This window comes from Lipotes vexillifer, unplaced genomic scaffold (genome assembly GCF_000442215.2).
Source record: "Lipotes vexillifer unplaced genomic scaffold, Lipotes_vexillifer_v1.1 scaffold474, whole genome shotgun sequence".
Classification (NCBI taxonomy): domain Eukaryota; kingdom Metazoa; phylum Chordata; class Mammalia; order Artiodactyla; family Lipotidae; genus Lipotes; species Lipotes vexillifer.
Genome location: NW_006772385.1, coordinates 1,656,662 through 1,677,503, shown reverse-complemented (window position 1 = coordinate 1,677,503; position 20,842 = coordinate 1,656,662). Strand labels below are relative to the sequence as shown.

Genomic DNA, 20,842 nt, shown 5'->3' with positions numbered 1-20,842 from the left:
AAAGAGAGCTTGGAGTCTGATTTGAGATGAGTGACAGCTCACATCTGGGTAAAAGTAAGTATATAACCAAGTGCTGTGTGATAGAATTAATAAGGAATTCAGAAAATAAAGCTGAGCAGTTCCGTGAGCTTAGAGGAAAGGGAAAGCTTTATCTAATATGTAAAACTTATGCTGGACATTATGATAAGGGAAATATGAATATTGATTATAAGGATGAGACAAGGAAGAGGTTGCTGGACTAATGAGACATGACAGATTTGACTGTGTAGTCAGAGAATGGAGGATTTTGAATTCTAGATTTAGAAATTTGGACTTAATCCAGTATGCAGTAAGGAGCCATCTATGGATTTTTAATTCTGGGAGTGGCGAAATGAAAGGAATTTTAGCAGAGAACGGAGACCAATATAGGAAGAGCAGCAGGGCACACTTGAAATATTTAAAGAAGGAGCTTATGAAAAATCTGATCTAAACTGGACAACAGTGGGATGTAAAGAATGAGCGAGACATTTTTAAGGGATCCAGGAGAATAGTGGTGCCATTAAAATATCAATAAGTAGGTCCATTAAAGCAGTTTGCTTGGGACATGTATATCAAGTTAACAGAATTTTAAGCGGAAATGTCTTTTGGAGATGGGAGTGAGGTTGGCACTTGATCTATGACTTTGAATGTCATCTTCAGAAAAAGAATGCAACTTCAACTAAAATTCAATCTCAAAAAATTTTAGTGTCCTTGATAGAAATTAAGGGGAACAGAAATTAAGACTTTCTTGTTATTTTACTTATTCCCCTGTACCTCTAATTTTTTTTTGAATGAAGCTTAGAAAAACGTTAAGTCCAATTTTTTTCTTTGACAGTGGCCCAGTGCTCTTAATAGAGGTTAAGGATTCTCTATCTTATAATTCCACAATTGTCTATGCTTTGTAGAATAGTTTAGAATAGTTGAAGAGGAAGCTTACTCTGGCGTCCTTTTTTCAGAGCTTATTCTGGCTTCTTGAGTAGCTGGAATATTTTAAAGAGACTCCTAGTGTTCCCCTTCTTAATATATGAGATGATTTACCTGGATGATAAAAGTGAAGAGCCAAACACAAGTTCATCTATTATCAGTTTGGAATTTAAATTTGTGTGTGTTAAAATATTTTGTTGAAGAATAGCAGAAATGGGGGAAGTTTTGGTTTTTGTTTTTTGGTGTTTTTTTGCTTCTTTGAACCCTGTTTTGTAATAATAATAAGGGTGATGACTATGCCATTAAAAACCCAGCTTGGTGACTGGTTCCTTTTTAAAAAAAAAAAAAACAACCCTCTCCTTTCTTTTTTTCTTTTCTTTTCTTTCTTTTTTTTTTAAGAATACAAATAAGATTGAATCCCTGTTACAGATTAAGTGTTAGCACTTTAGCTTAAAAAAAAAAAAAACTTGGTTCACCTTCTTCAGCAATTTATATATCTCATCAACCTGTTGCAAAAGGCTAAGGCTTCCTTTTAGTAGGAGTGGTATTAAACTTGGGGGATAGTCTTATGTGTCTTGGGTTTAATTTTTTTTCCCTAAAGTACTATGGTTTATCCAATTTTAATGCTTTTTTTATTCCCCCATCCATTTAAGCAGAGAATTTGTGAAACTTAAGGTGACGTTTTAATACTCAAATTTTTGTATTTGAGATTCTTTCACTGAAGGGTGCTAATTTGCTCAATATAAGCAGAAGTTGGGATTTTTAAAAAGAGCAGTGCAACTAATCATACCCATGGTGCCTAACTAATTTTACAGATTTGTTGTAGATACCTTTTATGATTTACCATTCCTAAAACAAGTATACAGAGTCTTGGGATCTGAAAGAATATCAAGAGATTTAAATATTTAAGAATGAGAGTCATTAAAAGAAATACAGATAAACTTTGTTTATGGACTTAATTTTGTAGATGAACTGGGGTTGCTTACTTATGGTATAGTGTGTAATGTAACAGGTGTGAAATAGCCATGAGTAATCAGCATAATAGTTTTTTAGAACTTGTGAACAGTGCGAAAACCTCTTTGATAGCATCAGTGGGTGGTCAGGCATCAAGTAACTAACCCTGGGACCTTTATAAAAGGTATATATCCACAAGCTGACTGAATTAATACTGATTATTTGTTCACATGTCATAACCAATTTAGTAGGACTGAAGTGGAGGTGAGAAAATGGTAGCGATCAGATGGGGAGAAGAATCAGTGAACACTAAAAAAAGAAAAGTTGAGAAGAGAACAACAGAAGGAAGTGTGGTTTCCCCTCCCTCCTTTAAGTTACTGCTGTATGTGGTTCTGTATAATCCTTATTGTCTCATGATTTTCACCAAAGTGAAAGGCCTGACCAAAGTGACTAGGCCTGACCAATCTGAGGTAGAAGAAAAGTTATGATTTTTTCCTTGAAACTAAAGCCCTGTAGTCTTACTTATTCAAGATTTGTAAATACTCCATGACATTAGAAGATGAGAACATAAGTAGGGAATTCTGTAACAGGTTCTTAGTAGTTTGTTTTAATATAGTTAAACCACTTTAGCCTTTTTACACTTGTTTCTGTACCTTTGAAGTTGCCACTTACACACTAGCTTCTTGGACATTACAATTGATCATGGCATATAAGCCAGCCGGTTTATGAGCCACATTTAAAATTTGTACAGAAGGGAATTCTCTGACAGTCCAGTGGTTAGGACTCCGAGCTTTCACTGCCAAGGGCGAGGGTTTGATCCCTGGCCAGGAAATTAAGATCCCGCAAAGCCCTGTGGCACAGCCAAACTAAATAAATAAATAAAATTTGTACAGAAGATTTGTAGATTTTACAGGTAATTTCACAGTGTGACATGAGTTTAAATTTGATTAACTGTCAATTCCTTAATAATTTGTCTAACACATTGCCAAAATTATTCCAAACTTTAGAGAATATAAAGACATACAGGTTGGAATATGTGTGAGCCTTTGTAGGTACAAAGACCACTTTAATCTTACTTAGAATGCAGATACTGGTATGACTTTAAAAAGGGGGAAATTATCATTTAAAAATAGCTAATGTTATGAGCAATCGGTATTTTCTTTTTAAGAAATTGCTCTAATACCAGTTATGGATTAAAAAGAGAGTGAAAGTATTTATTTTACAAGCCTAAGGATGAATCTGTAAAAGAAGCAGTCTATCATACTTGAAAGGAAGGAGGCAGAACTGCTATTTCTGTAGACTGAAATGAAAGAAGTGAGTAAACACAGGAGGTTTCCCTCAAATCCTAAAGAATGAAGTTCTTACTACAATAAATATGTTATTTGGGTAATTTAAAATCCTCCCCACCCCCACATACAGTTTACCTAAATGCACTAGTATGTTTCTGTGGAAATCTCCAGTTTTACAAAGTAGTAGGGAAATATAATTTTGAGAATTTGTTTTAAAAGCTTATACTATATTCATATAGACTTGAATTTCTGTAAACTTGGCACTGTTACTTGGCGTTTGCCTTGGAATTTGCCTTGCCATAATATTAGAATGGGTTACAGCATAGCATTTATATTGGTTTATTTTAATGGGCTTTAAGTAAGTATACATATGGTCAGAATTTTTTTCCCCATCTATAATATACTACTAGCTGTATTAAAAGACCCCGCAGTTATTGTTTGCTGTAGGAATCGTTCATGTTCGACATGAACATATTTAATAACCTTTTTCCTGGTTTAAAAAATAGTACATGGTTATACTATTTTTATACATAGAAAGATAGTTCTTTGCTTGTATTGGATACACTATAGTACTTTCTTAGTAATTTTAGTTAGCGCCTTTTTATTTTTGGCTGTGTCCTTCAGCTACCACCAGAGGCATCTTGTTAATAAAAAATAGTTCAAAAAAACAAACGGACAGGGGCTTCCCTGGTGGCGCAGTGGTTGAGAGTCCACCTGCCGATGCAGGGGACACGCGTTCGTGCCGCGGAGCGGCTGGGCCCGTGAGCCATGGCCGCTGAGCCTGTGCGTCCAGAGCCTGTGCTCCTCAACGGGAGAGGCCACAACAGTGAGAGGCCCGCGTACCGCAAAAAAAAAAAAAAACGGACACTATTTAAGCAGTTTGTACTGTGAGAACTTTCTGCCTAGCTCCTCGTTTATAGTAGGTAAGGTAGACTGGAAGCCTCCTTAAGATATATTTCTGTTAAAATTCGTGGTATGATTTGGTTGAGTCATTAATCTGCCCATTTCAAGTAGGCACTATATTTTTAATGGTTGGTGGGTCTAGATGCAGGTTACTGAAGAATTTGCAGAACTTCTTGACTGGACAGCTTTAAGAGCAGGTTAAGTAGTCTCCAGTGAAACAGGACAGATAACACCCCTTCTCAATATTTATTTTTCTCTTCGCAATTTCAGTTCTGTTTCCAAATTCTGAATAGTTGTATGAATTTCTTTGGAAAAAGTTGAAATTACCATTTCATAATGAAGACAAGTCAAAGGTAGAAAAGGATAATCCAGCATTTGTCCATAAAGGGCTTATGGTTGCCTGATTTCCAATGCACAGTTTGGTGAAAGTGGCATTTATTTGGTTATCAGCCTTTGAGGAATGTTATTTTAAAATGGTGAATATGACTATGTGTGTTTGAAGACTAAACTACCCGTTCTTTACAATGACAGGGCGTTTGTTTAGTATTATAGTAAAAATAACCGAAGATTCAAAGTTTTTTATGCTTTACAGTTTATTCTTTAAGTTTACTGACAGTTACTGATTTACTTTTTAGATAGATAAGTCTCCAAATTGCTTTTGGAAGTTAAAATTATTGACATCTTTATAAGTTAAAGGGAAGTTACTCTTTCTTAACCTTGAATGATTCCGGGGGGAAAAAATATGTAGTTTGAGGTTTCCCTGATATAAAAATTGAAGAGTAGGCAACAAAGGAGGTTATGTATATGTGACACCTTGGATAATAAAAAGCAAGCCTTCTTTTAAATTTGATGATGTCTTTTGAAAAGATATTCTGTCATATCTTAATGCTTTTGTTAACAAACTAAAAGGAAAATTGCATATTTTCCAATGGGTTGCTATACCAGAAATGGGATTTAAAATTTAAATTTTAAGTTGTTACGGAGTTACCTCGTTAACATTAATACCTAAAAAGTGGTTATTTTCAGCACTACTGAATAATTTTCAACTATTGTTTTTATGGGAAGGCTTAAACCTAATATATAAAATTTTGATTTCTATCATAAAAAAGGCTTTAGAGTGTCACAGAACTCAAAGCTTTCTATATGTATAACAAAGGCTGTGGTGATGTTTATAGATTTATACCAGGGGATCTGTTTTATATGAGGGAAAGCCAAAAGGGAGAGGGGAATATATTTTTACCTAATGAATTAAAGGTAATGAACTGGCCTGTGAGGCTTCAATTACAAGTGAATTAGCCATACTTTTGTTTTTGTTTTTAGTCCTGAATATGCTGCTTTTACAGTTTCAGTGAATGAAAAAGCCTAAGTTGCTGTGCCTGCTCCAGGCATCTGTCCAGAAATTTAGAAAGTATCTGAGATGTGGTGAAAGACTTATTGTAGTTAAATAAATGGGAAAAGTTGATATTAAACAGAAAGGTAGCTATATATTTTGATTTTGTTTTCATCTGAAAAAAATAAATAGGCCTAGCAGCATTAGTACTCTCCTTGATGAATAAGTCTTTTGATATTAAACCTGAAGGAAAACTTTAAGGAAGTTGCGTGATAGTCTTAATAAATAGCCTAAATGAAAATTGGTGCGAAATTGGGATTATTTTCACTAATAATCAAGGCTTAAGTGGACAGAGAAACCACACTGTCCATCCTACTTTAGTCGTAAGTGCTTCATATGTCTATCAAATTAAGAAAAAACAAACAGGCTTTTAATCAGTGTTTTATATCCAACTTCTTCAGAAGCCAGTCAATTTTCTGATAAAGGATATAGTTACTGAAGGGAGTATAAGTATGCATAGCTGCATAAAATATGCAAGAACTATGAACAAAAGAGGTAGGATAAACAATAAAGACCATGATACTAATTTTGTAATGTACATTATGTACTTTATTGGATAAAATAGAATTTTTAAAATGGCTCAGTTGCAAAAATACATCTACTGCTAGGAATTTACAAGCCAAAGGGGAAATTCTTAAAATTTCATACTTTCTTTTCCCCCTGGTTTTTTTCAGTATGCTTGTTTTATTTCAGGTTGTATCTTTTGGGTTAAGTCAGAATGAGCAAAGATAAGTGGTCAAACAAAATCAGGAGATGGTAGTGATTTTACTATTTTTTTTTTACTTCTTTGAACCTCAACATGTGTCCTATTATGTGTGAGTTTAGATAGGTGTGTACAAATATTTCAGCCTATGATGCTTTGCTTTAACTATATTTTGATACCTTAGCATGGCTTAGTGAAGGCTTATTTTAAGATCACTTGGAATCTTCAGGTTATAAATTAGTGAAAACTTAAGGCATAGGTCGGGGGGGTTACAGTTTGTTAGAGTTATGCTTGAATTAAGTATTTATGTTAAAACTGTTCACGTTTTAGGAACTAGGATGAAACATGAAAGGGGAGGAGGGTGAAGAGTATGGTAAAAACATTTAGAGAAATTCAGTAAATTCTCTTTAATTGTTAGAAACTAGACTTTTGAACAACTTTAAAGATTATAAAATTGTTTTTTAAATAAACTAGTTATTTGCACTTTACCTGCTGGCTTTTCCATTTGGTAGATAACATTCTGAACTCCAGCAGAGTTTTATAATCCCCACGTGCTTAAATATACTAAATGTTCTTTTTCCATTAAGGTTAATGTTCGTGAAGAAATTGAAGAGTTTTTTCCAAGAATGTGGAAGATAAATCAAGATAAAAGAAGGCTAATGAAAAGTATTAAAGATCAGAAAATTAAAATTGAATGGGGGAAAAAATTGAACAGAAGATTGGTCAGATAGAAGCACTTGAATATTTTTTTTTAAGGCTATTTTGAATTGTTTGAATTGGGGAAGAATACACGAAGTATGAAAAATGAAAAACTCAATGAAGAATGAAGAGAAGTAGAAAGCAAGAGTGAAGTAGAATTAAAAGAATCTGGAAGAATGAATGGGTCCTAGGTTAAGTAAATGTATGGTTTATGTTCCAGTGTCTGTATGATCAAGTTGTAGATGAATTTGCATGATTACTTAGTTAATAGAGAATTGGTGATCTGGTTCAAGTAGGGAATTATTGAGGACAGTTAGCAGTATTAACAATGGGTTATTAATGAGCTGAAATTTTTTCTGGAGGGTGTTGCCTAACCATTTGTTTTTCAGGAGCAATCAATATAAATAATTACGGTACTTTAAATGTTAGGTGTTAGGCATCTACGTGACCAGTGCCATTTGTAATACTGTCTTCTTTGTTAGGAGTCTCGCTCTCAGTCAAAATCTCCAACGGGAACTCCTGCTCGTGTAAAATCGGAGAGCAGGTCAGGATCTCGTAGTCCATCAAGAGTTTCCAAACACTCTGAATCCCATTCTCGATCAAGATCAAAATCCAGGTAAGTGTGTTTAAAATAATATGTAAGTATGTTTAAAATGCTTTTCTTGGATTTTTCAGGGCAGAGTGGTTTTTACCAAATCCCTCATTTTTGTTGCATTTTTTGTGGAAATTTCACTGAAGACTCAAAATCATGAAGTTGTCTTTTTTTTTAATCTGTGGTTTAGAAATGAATGATACGTTAATAGATACAAAGACTTAGATGAGGTAGAATCTTCCCTTAGTCCATTAATCTATCTGATGCTAGCTATTAATACAAATTAAATGTGTTGTTTGATTTAAATGTGCTTGGCATTTGAAGGTTAATGTTTGATATTATTTCAATAATATTTGCACAACAAAAAGGTAATTTTCTCCATTGGAGACTTGGCATGCAGTTTAGTGCAGAGATGGTTGATGTATGTATGTTGTACTGGTTATCAGAATGATTTGAGAAGATTTTTCAAGTTTCACCTTCCAGCTACATCCTTTACCTGAAGATTCTAACTAATTAGATCCAGCGTGGAACTCTGGTCAGATACAATTGGCAGGAAGTGGTCCTGGAGTGATTCAGAGCCCCAGCCACTACCACTTACACTGATTAAAACAAAGACTCTAGTGAGCCACACTGCAAGGCTCACTGTATCAGATGTCCTGGTGTGTGGAAAAAACAGTGAAAAACAACCTGGGACTTCCCTGGTGGCGCAGTGGTTAAGAACCTGCCTGCCAATGCAGGGGACACGGGTTCGAGCCCTGGTCCGGGAATATCCCACATGCGGAGCAACTAAGCCTGTGCGCCACAACTACTGAGCCTGCGCTCTAGAGCTCACAGCCACAACTACTGAAGCCCGTGCCACTAGAGCCCGTGCTCCGCAACAAGAGAAGCCACCGCAATGAGAAGCCTGCGCACTTCAATGAAGAGTGGCCCCCGCTCGCCACAACTAGAGAAAGCCTGCGTACAGCAACGAAGACCCAACACAGCCAAATAAATAAACAAACAAATAAATAAAATTTAAAGTAAATAAATAAAAACAACCTGGACAGTCGATTTGATAAGTCATTGTAATTTCTTCTTTAAAGAGGTAATTTATGTCTTTGAATAGACTGTGATTGCAAGGGGGCATGAGACAAAAGAATCAAAGGCGTACTTTCCGTGCAATCCACAGCTATGTCTTTTTCTCTGTTGTATCCAGGATCCAGCCTAGTGCTTGATTTGCTAACCGCTCTACATATTTAATTGAATCCACATGTGCAGAATAGTGCTAGATAGAATTCAGGTGTAGAAACAGAAGTGAGCACATTTTCATTTTAGGACTTTTGCACTTGCTGCCCTTAGCCTAGAATTCTCTTCCGTCAAGATATTCTCATATCACTTGATGCAGTTCTCTGCTCTTGTATCACTGGAGAACATTAAATACCGTGCACACACTTTATTCCCTTATTCCTAATGTTTTTTGTAATATTTATCACTATCTGACTTAGAGAAAAGGTGAGCAGTCCTGAAAGATTTTAAATTAACGTCACTTTTTGTTACTATAGTCCTCCCTCAGTATCTGTTGGGGGAGGATTGGTTCTTCTGCGGATACCAAATCCTCAGATGGTCAAGTCCCTTATATAAAATGGCATGGTACAGTCAGCCCTCCACACGAAGGACCAACTGCATTTAAATGTAACTATTGATATTTTATGTGACAACTTACTAATGTTTTTTATATTTTAAATTGAAGCTATAAATTGGTGCTAAGGAAAATAGGAAATGTCCTGTTTGGTATTCGTATAAAACACAAGTTATTTTCTTGTTTCTCCCCCACCCCAGCCAGTGATTAATTTCTTGTAGATAGTAGGCCATTCATATTATTTTCATTCCCTCTCAAGATTGTTTGCCTCCTTTCAATAAAGCTGTACTCTAAGCTTCATACACAAGATTTGTCCCAGTCCTTTCGTCATCTTCATTTTCATTCCATCCTTTATAAGTATCCTAATTCCTAGCAGATTATACTCTTTTGCAATTCTCTAATCACATTTCCATGTCTTCTTGCTAAGGAACCTTTGTTCTTGGTATTCCTAGAACACTTTTCCCGTCTGCCTAGTAGAATCTTATTAAGTCTCCTAGCTTTATTGTTTAAACTTTCTGGCCCTTAGCATTTATATCATTTATTGAATACCTCATAGAAGTTATTTTGTATGACTTTCATGACTACTGGTCTGGGTGTTTAAGGATAGATCATACGAATAGTAATAAGAAGTGGCATTTTCTTTGCATTAATAGGCAAAGAAAAAGGACTGTGAGCAATTGGAAATAATCAAATAGGAGATGAACTAGGGAATCAGCAGTAGAGAGATTGGTGAGTTGCTATAGAAAGCTTGAAGAAATGAAGACCATTAGACATGAAGACTTAGTTTAGTGGGGATTTAGGTTGTGACGAGTTAATTTAGCAGATGCTAGATTGCAGTAGGCTAAGGAAAGACTGGGAAGGAAATGATACTTAACAATGGAGGGAATATAGGGCTATTTTGAAAATGATAAGAATCAAGCGATTTTATTGTGATGGTAATGGTAGTTGATGGTTTGTTTTGTCTTTTGTGTGTGGTGAAATACACAAAATTTATAGTCTTAACCATTTTTCCATGTATGGTCACTGGTATTAAATGCATTCATATTGTTGTGCAACCATCACAACCATCCGTCTCCGTAATTCTTTTTGTCTTGTAAAACTGAAACTCTACCCAGTAATAATGGTCCCAGCTGCTGACAACCACCATCTTATTTCTGTCTCTTATGATTTTGACTACTCTTAAGTACCTCATCTAAGTGGAATCACACAGTATTTGTCTTCTTAGAACTGGCTTATTTCACTTCGCATAATGTCCTCAAGGTTTATCCATGTTGTAGAATATTAAAGAATTTCCTTGCTAGTGCCAGTTGATTTTTTTCTTTCTAAAGAAGGTGGAGCCTTAACATGTTTGTAAGGTAAGGTGGGAAGAGTGAATTTAGAAGGGATAGACTGGGAACAAGGAGGAGATGTAGTGAGGAAGAATACTTTTTCCTCTGAAAGGGGAAACGAGCTGAGAATAAGCAGGGATATATGTATGTATAGGTCCTTGGCATTGTCAAAAGTTCAGAAAGCGAAACATGTATGGTCACTGGTATTAAATGCATTCATATTGTTGTGCAACCATCACAACCATCCGTCTCCATCCGTAAAACCAATGAATCATGAACATAATTAGTAAAAATTTACTGTAAACATACCAAAAAGACACTTTGCAACTGGGAGCACTCCAGCCAAACATGGAATGAGGCTCAGTGGTATGTTGTTACAAAGCAGCTTATATGGTCAGCAGGCAGTGTCTTCACAGTATTTGGTGATTAAGGTAAATTAATGACTGACCTGGTTTTGTCTGCTCAGGGAACCTTCATTTGGTGTCCGTTTGCTTTTGATTTTAACAGCGTTAGCCATTTTGTTCCAGTATCTTTACCTAAATTTATTTCTCTCAAAGGTCGAGGTCAAGGAGGCATTCTCATAGACGTTACACTCGATCCAGATCCCATTCTCACTCTCATAGGAGACGATCTCGAAGTAGGTCCTATACACCAGAATACCGGCGTCGCAGGAGCCGAAGTCATTCTCCAATGTCTAACCGGAGAAGACATACAGGCAGCAGGGTATGTGTTTTTTAAAAGTTAATGAGGGACTTCGCTGGTGGTCCAGTGGTTAAGAATCCACCTTCCAATGCAGGGGATGCAGGTTCGATCCGTGGTCGGGGAGCTAAGATCCCACATGCTGCAGGGCAACTCAGATCCCACATGCTGCAGGGCAACTCAGATCCCACATGCTGCAGGGCAACTCAGATCCCACATGCTGCAGGGCAACTAAGCCTGTGCTGTAGAGCCTGCACACCACAACAAAGATTCCGAATGCTGCAACTAAGACCTGACGCAGCCAAATAAATTAAAAAAAAAAAAGTTAATGAAAGCTTATTTTGTCTTTCCTGTGTATTTAGTCATAGTATAACATCTTTTGTGGGAGCTAGAGCACTGTTTAAAAGTGGTACTTCAGGGCTTCCCTGGTGGCGCAGTGGTTGAGAGTCCGCCTGCCGATGCAGGGGACACGGGTTCGTGCCCCGGTCTGGGAAGATCCCACATTCTGCAGAGCGGCTAGGCCCGTGAGCCATGGCTGCTGAGCCTGCACGTCTGGAGCCTGTGCTCTGCAACGGGAGAGACTACAACAGTGCGTACCACCAAAAAAATAAATAAATAAATAAATAATAAATAAAAGTGGTACTTCAGAAACATCCTTGGCTATATGAATATTGTTTATATGTATTCAAGTGTGTTTTCTTTTTTTTTTGTTTTTTTTTGTTGTTGTTGTTGTTTTTTGTTTTCTTTTTTTGACTTTTGAGTTGTTAAAAGAAATGAAATTTGGGGACTTCCCTGGTGGTGCAGTGGTTAAGAATCCGCCTGCCAATGAAGGGGACACGGGTTTGAGCCCTGGTCCAGGAAGATCCCACGTGCTGCGGAGCAGCTAAGCCCTCGTGCCACAGCTACTGAAGCCCGCGCGCCTAGAGCCCGTGTGCTTAGAGCCTGTGCTCCACAACAAGAGAAGCCACCGCAGTGAGAAGCCCGTGCACCGCAATGAAGAGCAGCCCCTGCTCACTGCAACTAGGGAAAGCCCATGCGCAGCAACAAAGACCCAACACAGCCAAAAATAAATTAATAAAATAAATTTATTTTTAAAAAGAAAGAAATTGGGGAAGAAGAAATATGTTCCAAGAATTGAGTTGAAAAGCTGAGTTGAAAATACTGAGATTAAAAGTTTTACCATGGGAAGGGGTAGCAAGGAAATAGCAAAAGCTCTGTAGTAATAGTAATAGCTAACACTTATATTGAGCAGTGTGCAAAGTTTCAATGAAGTAATACTTTTAATCTCTCTTTGAGTCGTTACCTCATTATTGATAAGGAAATTGAGTCTTGGATATGTGACATTGAGGTTTGTTTGTATTTAACCATGGTGGAGTCTGCTATTTAATGATGTTTTGAAATTTGCATGTTAATTTTTCAAATCTGGATTGTGGGAACCTTGAAAGATTATCCTTGCTAAAGAATGAAAATTGAGGGCTTCCCTGGTGGCGCAGTGGTTGAGAGTCCGCCTGCCGATGCAGGGGACGCGGGTTCGTGCCCCGGTCCAGGAAGATCCCACATGCCGCGGAGCGACTGGGCCCGTGAGCCATGGCCGCTGAGCCTGTGTGTCCGGAGCCTGTGCTCCGCAACGGGAGAGGCCACAACAGTGAGAGGCCCGCGTACCGCAAAAAAAAAAGAATGAAAATTGAGGAGGAGAATCTAATCAGCAATTGCAGATGAAGTCAACGTTGAGTACAAATCTATAAGGGATATAAAACATTTGAATAAACTAAAAATATGGCGTTAAACTAAGGATGAATTCTTAGGATACGTTCTGAAAATTGCTGGGCTAGAAAGTTAGGGACATTTTTATTCAGGATGCAGCCTGGAGTATATTCTAAAGAAGGCTTGAGTGTACTATGAACTGTAAAATATAGCTCGCCTGTTTTTTTTCTTTTAAATTCTTGTTTCCAAGTGACTTGAAACAATATAGTCTTTGTGTATTGGGTAAAGTGTTCTAAGCAAAGTATTTCTGTGTGTTTTTATTTTAATTTGGAGCTTAAAGTTAAATAACATCTTTATTCAACAGGCAAATCCAGATCCCAACACGTGTCTAGGAGTGTTTGGCCTCAGTTTGTACACAACAGAGAGAGATCTTCGCGAAGTATTTTCTCGATATGGACCATTGAGTGGTGTCAATGTGGTTTATGACCAGCGAACTGGACGATCACGAGGATTTGCTTTTGTTTATTTCGAGAGAATAGATGACTCAAAGGAGGTAATTTTGGTTTGTAATTATCTGTCATTTTGAAAATTTTCTGATGTGCATTATTTAGTATTGAGTTACTGTTAAAAGCTGATAAACTCCCAGTTCCATAAACATTATGTCCTCTTTCATTGTCTGACATGATTTAAACTCTACCTCTCAGTATTAAAATTGGAATGGCCAGTTTCACTTTCCAGCTAATACTCTCTGGTATAGGCATATCTTTATTGAAATCCAGCTTTGTAAAGTGAGGTTGTGTTTGAGTTAATGGAAAAGGTGAAGTATATATAAGTGTTCTCTTTTGAATAACCATTATTCATGCTCCAAGCAAATGATTACATTGACCTTTTAAAAGAATTGTGTTTAGGGCTTCCCTGGTTGCGCAGTGGTTAAGAATCCGCCTGCCAATGCAGAGGACACGGGTTCGAGCCCTGGTCCGGGAGCATCCCCCATGCTGCAGAGCAACTAAGTCCATGCACCACAACTACTGAGCCTGCACTCTAGAGCCCGTGAACCACAACTGCTGGGCCCGCATGTGACAACTACTGAAGCCCGCGTGCCTACAGCTCGTGGTCCGCAACAAGAGAAGCCATCGCAGTGAGAAGGTTGCACACTACAACAAAGACCCAATGCAACCAAAAAAAAAAAAAAGAAAAAGAAAAAAAAGAAGAATTGTGTTTAGGTTTAATCTGTTTAATTTTTGTAAGTGTCTATAATTAGCTCCCTGTCTCTACAGAGCTTTGTTTATCTATTCTCTTAAGTTCATCTACCATTCTGTTCTATAAATGAAAAATAATGCATGGAAAGAATTGGTACTTTTTCGTTTTTGTTTAGTGCCATTCTTAATTTGCCTGACAGAATGATCCTAATCAATGTCAGGGATTTGAAATAGTGCTATTCTAATGTTCTAGATAATGGATTATAGAGGAAGCAGTAGGCTTACCTTCTCCATATTAAAAGTTCATGGTGACTGAATTAGAAAATTCCATTTTAAGGAATTTTTGAAGGTCATTTGTTAAAGAAATGGAAGGTACTGGCATTTCTTTTTTGTACCATTTTACACTTGACAGTAGTTGGCTATAGGTCATTATTGATCTTTGCATCAACAATGTTTGATTGCGGTATAAGCAGTCATAATAAAAGAGTATTTTTCAGAAATAATAAATGCTATTTTTATTTGGTGGTAGAGGCCAGGGATGATACTAAACATCAGTGCACAGGATAACCACCCGCAACACGGAATTAGCAGGCCCCAGCTGTATCAATAGTGTATCAGTAGTGGTGTGGTTGAAAAACCCTGGATAATTCTAACAAAATAATGCTCTGAGTTGAAGGCATTTATGTTATAGACATAATGATAGACACAGTAGTGGTTTTTTTACTGTTACATGTTTGTGATTGGTTTATTGCTGTTCGCAATTAAGGGATAAAGGTGTAAATTTAGAAATACCAGGATATCTCACCTGAAGTGAAAGTTTGTGTAGTGCAAACAATATCATAATTAAACATTTTTTTAATATGAAACTTGTTTGTCCAGTCTTTTCACACACCTCCTCCTCTTAGGTTTATTTCTGGATAAGATAAAATGAAAATGGCAACTTTACTTAGTTCCTGAGAACTTCTTAAAATGTGTTAAAGTGCTTGGATTCATTTTTGCATTTATTGGTATTAGTACCAAAGGGCAAAGTGTTACGGAATGTCAGCACAGACATAAAGACAGCACTTGCTGGCCGATTAAGAAGTTCCTTTATATTTGGAGTTCACTAGGTGGCAGTGTGTTACTTAAGGAATGGCTCTACACGTTTTCAAGGAATGGCTTGACAAGTTTAGACTTGTCCACTGAGTTGCAGTTTCTGCTTTGAGTTGCTCAGACTGGAGCTAGTTACTGAAGCCTCAGAATTCTGCAGGCTTCCCTGGGTTGTGTGGTTCCCTCTTTATGGCTGTAGCTGCCCCTAGTCTTTCAGCAGAGGCCTACTTAAGTGTCCATGTGTACATTGAAAACTCAGTACTATTGACATGCATATAGCAGGGATTAATACATCAAATCCTAGCCCTTCTTACGTGAGAAAGAAGTGTTTAGAGAATTTTAATTTTTGAAATTTCAAATGAAAAATGTGTTAAATTTTTTGCAGTTTTGATAGTTTCTCCTTGGTGAATTATGCATGACTTTCTGTGCATGTTCTCCTTTATAGGCTATGGAAAGGGCAAACGGAATGGAGCTGGATGGTAGAAGAATTCGTGTAGATTATTCTATCACCAAGAGAGCGCACACACCTACACCAGGCATATACATGGGCAGACCAACTCAGTAAGATTTCAAGTTTCCTAAGCTGAATTTTAGGAGCCAGAAATCCACCAGAAATGTGTGCAAAATTTTGATTAATCAAAAGATAAACTTCTTTTCTCTGTAATTTGAATTGAAAGTTATTTAATATGACTATATGTATTCTTTGAATCGTTTTATTTCTTTGATTTTTTATATGTATATTTGAGCATGGGGAGAAATTAAAACTATTGAAGTGCCTTCCTGGCTGTTTTCTTGTACTGCAGAAATAGAAAAAATATTAAATACTAGAAAATTATATGTTTTTAAATATTCTCTAAATATATATGTGATCTTGGAAGCTTCTGTGTATATGGAATGGATTTACTGATATTAATGTTTGTTTTTTAAAAAGCCAGTTTTGCATTGTGTACAACATAAATAGGGACTTTTATAAAACTTTTTTAATATAATATAACCAAAGGCAGTATTTCTTTAGAGTGAAAGAATAAATATAGGCTTTCATTTAATGTGAAGCATCTTGGGAAAATACAGGATTTGACAGGGAAAGCCTACTGAAAATAGCAGTAATAGTGAAAATAATGTCCCTATGATTAGGAGTTGGGAAAACAGCAGGAAAAAGAGGGCTTAGAGTTTAAATTCACTGCCAGAGGTTTGAACACCAGACCTTGAAATTTTTTAGTGCTGGGCGTCAGTTCTCTTTGGTGTTCAGGGTTGGTTACTTTTAAATTATTTTTTTTTTTTTTTTTTTTTTTTTTTTACTTTTAAATTCTTGATATTTATTAACTGCTTTTGAACTAGTCATAGGACATACATCTTAGCATTTTGGTACTTTTTCACCTTATGGAAAAAGCACAATGCTTTTTTCACCTTATGGAAAAGGTGTTGCTGATTTGGATAGTGCATTAATAGAAGAGCATTTTATAGTTTGGAGAGTTTCGTGAAATTATTCCTGGTTATTTATGTTATACATATGAAGCAAAAGCAGAATACCATGGGAGTCAGCAAAGTGAGACGTGGAAGTAATTGGCATGAAAGGGTTATCTCTTCTCTCTCGTCTATCTCCCTTCCTTCTTCCATTTTATTTAAGCATCCATTTATATTAAATGATGACAGAAGGTAATCATTCACACTGATGTAGAGTTTTCACATTTTTCTGTAGCAGTGGTGGTGGAGGTGGTGGTGGTGGAGGTGGAGGTGGAGGAGGTGGCAGACGTCGAGATTCTTACTATGATAGAGGATATGATCGTGGGTACGACAGGTACGAAGACTATGATTACCGGTACAGGTAATGTTTTAACTTACGATTTCTGTTCTAAGTTAGATGATAGTAGTAGTGTTTGGCACTTTTAATTTATGTTTAATGTGTTATTAATAAAAATATTTAAAATAATGGGGCTTCCCTGGCAGTCCAGAGGTTGAGGCTCCGTGCTTTCAGCACAGGGGACACAGGTTTGATCCGTGGTCGGGGAACTAAGATAAGATCCCACATGCTGCACAGCGTGGCCAAAAAAAAAAAACATTAAATAGATTTTATATGATGCTTGCTTTTTTCTCAAGATCAAGAAAAGAGGTTAATTATCTGTATTGGCCAATACTGTGTTAGTATTGTTGGCACATGGAAAACTTAATAGCTTTCCTCTTAGGTCCATTATTATTTTGAATGATGGAATTTTTGGTTTTATCGGCCTCGGTGTAGTGATTTTGTGATATGCTGATTAATCTTTTATTTCCTACAGAAGAAGATCGCCTTCTCCTTACTATAGTCGATACAGATCACGATCAAGATCTCGTTCCTACAGCCCAAGTACGTACACTTTTACTTTTGTTGCATCACGAACCTCATTTCTAATTAATGGTTTATATTTTAGAAAATTAAGGTATATAGTGACTGTTAATAGTTGGGAAAATATTAGGCAATCAAACTATAATTCTCATTTGATTAAAAAAAATTTCTTTTTTACTCTTTTCCAGGACGCTATTGATAAACAGAGTGGATGCAGTTGAGGACATCTTTTTCTTTCTTTTTTTTCCCTTTCTATTTTTTTGTTTAATTCTGGATTTCCCCAAGCTTCTAATCCTTCCTACTCCTTAAAAAGAACCCTTAAAAACATCTTTGGTTTATTTAGCATCTACACTTTGTCGATTGTATTGCTGTTTTCACCCCTTTTATTATATTCTTAAAGATGTAATTGTTGTCATTTTGAGTAGTTAAACATCTTGAGTAAAAAAGGAACCCCCAGTGTTATGCTTTTGTAAATGTTTTTTTGTTTGTTTGTTGCTTTTACAGAAAATTAACTCCTGCCTAATCGAATGAGGAAAGAAATGATCTTTTTAAAGCTTCTTTTGTGTTAATATTGTATTAGACATGGTATTAGAGAGCTGCATTTACTACAAACTCCTTTTTTAACTTTCTTTTGGGAAAGTTAGTAACAAGTAGTTCAGTCATGTCAGGTTTGTCTGGGGTGGCATGAAGCAATCAAATAATTGAGTGTAGAAAGTTTGAAGCTATAGAAGGAAGCACTTGGTCATTTCTTTTGAAGAACGGAATTTTTGAGACCTAAAAATTATGTCGTTTTTTAAGAGATGAAAAGCTTGTGGACTCCTACAAAACATGTTGTATTTAAAATACATTTGTTAAAACTTAAAAACGTAAAGTTTGATTTTTGTGTTGGAATTTTTGAAGTTTAATCAGTGGACAAGCCTTTTTATTTATTATTTAGAGCAGTTGTATGCTTTGCTGTTAGAAATTTTGGTATTGGGGAAGTGGTTTGAGTAGGCTATTGTATAGAGTCCTTAGAAATAGTGAGGGGAAGGGTAGTCTCCTTTCAAATAAAAGTTAATTTCTTTGAAAATGGGACTGTCTCTTTATTGTGGTACAATGGGAAAATATAACTGGATTAATTTGGATTTCCTTTTTCCTAACATTTTTGCTTACGCCTGAATGTATAATCTGTGTCTCTTCTTCAGTCTTGAAAAACCATTTTCTTTCCTCCCTTTTTTGGTCAACGAACTTGGAAATATTGAGAGTATTCTGAATCAAACACTGTGCTGAAGGAAAGATAAATAATATGGTTCGTTTCTTCAAGAAGCCCACATTCTAATAGGAAACAACACACTTAAATGACTAATGTAATGAAAGGGGAGGCTGTTAGGCTGAAGAGGTGGATGATTTTTCAGGTGACCTTTATAAAAAGGTAAAGGAGCGTGAGCCTCCTTTGTTTTCTCCCTCAAAGCAATGAGAATAAAATTAGATAATTATGATCTATATAATAGATCAGTGGGTTCTATGGAACTGAAGTACCTCAGACATCTTTATTAAAAAGCTAACTCTTCAGGGCTTCCCTGGTGGCGCAGTAGTTGAGAATCTGCCTGCTAATGCAGGGGACACGGGTTCGAGCCCTGGTCTGGGAGGATCCCACATGCCGCGGAGGAGCAACTAGGCCTGTGAGCCACAACTACTGAGCCTGCGTGTCTGGAGCCTGTGCTCTGCAACAAGAGAGGCCACGATAGTGAGAGGACCGCGCACCGAGATGAAGAGTGGCCCCTGCTTGCCACAACTAGAGAAAGATCTGGCACAGAAACGAAGACCCAACACAGCAAAAATTAATTAATTAATTAATAAAACTCCTACCCCCAACATCATCTTTATTAAAAAAAAAAAAAAACTATTCAAAATGTGTTTAAAGTTTTTTTTTGCCAATAAGTGCTATCCAGAGAATGAAGCTGTCTCTTGTTGCTCCCTAGAGGGTTTTTGTTCTTAAAACCAGGTTATTTAAAGACTGGAAATCATTGCCCTAAAGAGAACATTAATTTGTTGACCATAGGAGTACTTTAAAGATTTAAGGTGTATATCATCAACAAAAGTAAAAACGTTGACTATAATCTGGAGAATTAATAGCCATATAAAGAGAGAGTGAACATAATTAAAGACAATATGTAGGGAATTCCAGTGGTTAGGACTCCACACTTTCAATGCCGAGGGCGCGGTTTCAATCCCTTTTCAGGGAAGTAAGATTCCGCAAGCCCTGTGGCACAGCCAAAAAACATAAAATGTGGACGTTACATATGCATTAATGGAAAGAAAGCAGGGAAGGAGAAAAGGGGAGTAAGGGGGATAGGAGTTTTAAATAGGCCAGTCTTTGAAGGCTTCCCTAAGAAGGTGGAATTTCAGTAAAATTTTAAGGTGAGCAGGGAGGGAGCCTTGTAGATACGTGGGGGAAGCATGTATTAGGTATAGGGTACAGCATGTGTAACTGCCTTAAGGCAGTTACATACCTGGAAGTTGGAGAAGAAAAGAGGTCAGAGGACAAAGATAATAACCGAGGGCTCGGCACTGCTGGGAAGAATGGGTAAGTAAAAATCCAAGACAATTTTTTCTTTTTGTATTGAAGTATAGTTGATTTACATATATCGTCTTAAGTTTCAGGTGTACAGCACAGTGACTTTTATATATGTGTGTGTGTGTATAAAACATTCTTTTTCAGATTCTTTTCACTTACAGGTTATTATAAAATATTGAGTATAGTTCCCTGTGATATATAGGTTATCTATTTTATATATAGTAGTGTGTATATGTTCACCCCAACCTGCTAATTTATCCCTCCCCCCACTGCCCTTTCCCCTTTGGCAACCATAAGTTTGTTTTCAGTCTGTGAGTCTCTGTTTTGTAAATAAGTTCATTTGTATCATTTTTTTAGATTCCACATATGAGTGATATTATATGATACTTGTGTGTCTTCGATTTCGTATGGTAATCTCTAGGTCCATCCATGTTGCTGCAAATGGCATTATTCTTTTTTATGGCTGAGTAATATTCCATTTGTGTGTGTGTATGTGTGTGTATACATATATATGTGTGTGTGTATATATATATACACATACACCACATCTTTATCCATTCATGTGTCGATGGACATTTAGGTTGTTTCCATGTCTTGGCTACTGTAAATAGTGCTGCAATGAACTTTGGGGTGCATGTATGTTTTCAAATTATGGTTTTCTCTGGATATATGCCCAGGAGTAGTATTGCAGTATCATATATGGTAGCTTTATATTTAGTTTTTTAAGGAACTCTTCATCATAGTGGCTGTACCAGTTTACATTCCTACCAACAGTGTAGGAGAGTTCCTACAGTATTTTTCTTTTAATTTTGGCTGCATTGGGTCTTCATTACTGTGTTCAAGCTCTGTCTAG

General features: G+C 36.6%; 1 protein-coding gene across 3 annotated transcripts in view; it reads left to right on the top strand.

Annotated features, from left to right (window-relative positions):
- Window positions 1-18,297, top strand: part of TRA2A (transformer 2 alpha homolog) — a 21,515-nt gene extending 3,218 nt beyond the window's left edge. The window contains exons 2-8 of one of the 3 annotated variants that reach the window (XM_007447456.1): window positions 7,363-7,496; window positions 10,976-11,141; window positions 13,186-13,374; window positions 15,555-15,670; window positions 16,809-16,934; window positions 17,386-17,453; window positions 17,621-18,297. In XM_007447456.1, coding sequence (XP_007447518.1) covers window positions 7,363-7,496; window positions 10,976-11,141; window positions 13,186-13,374; window positions 15,555-15,670; window positions 16,809-16,934; window positions 17,386-17,453; window positions 17,621-17,631 — 810 coding nt within the window. In that variant the 3' untranslated portion in view covers window positions 17,632-18,297. The remainder of the gene's footprint in view (window positions 1-7,362; window positions 7,497-10,975; window positions 11,142-13,185; window positions 13,375-15,554; window positions 15,671-16,808; window positions 16,935-17,385; window positions 17,454-17,620) is intronic. The other 2 variants (XM_007447457.1, XM_007447458.1) reach the window with 2 other exon arrangements.
- Window positions 18,298-20,842: the final 2,545 nt, after the last annotated feature.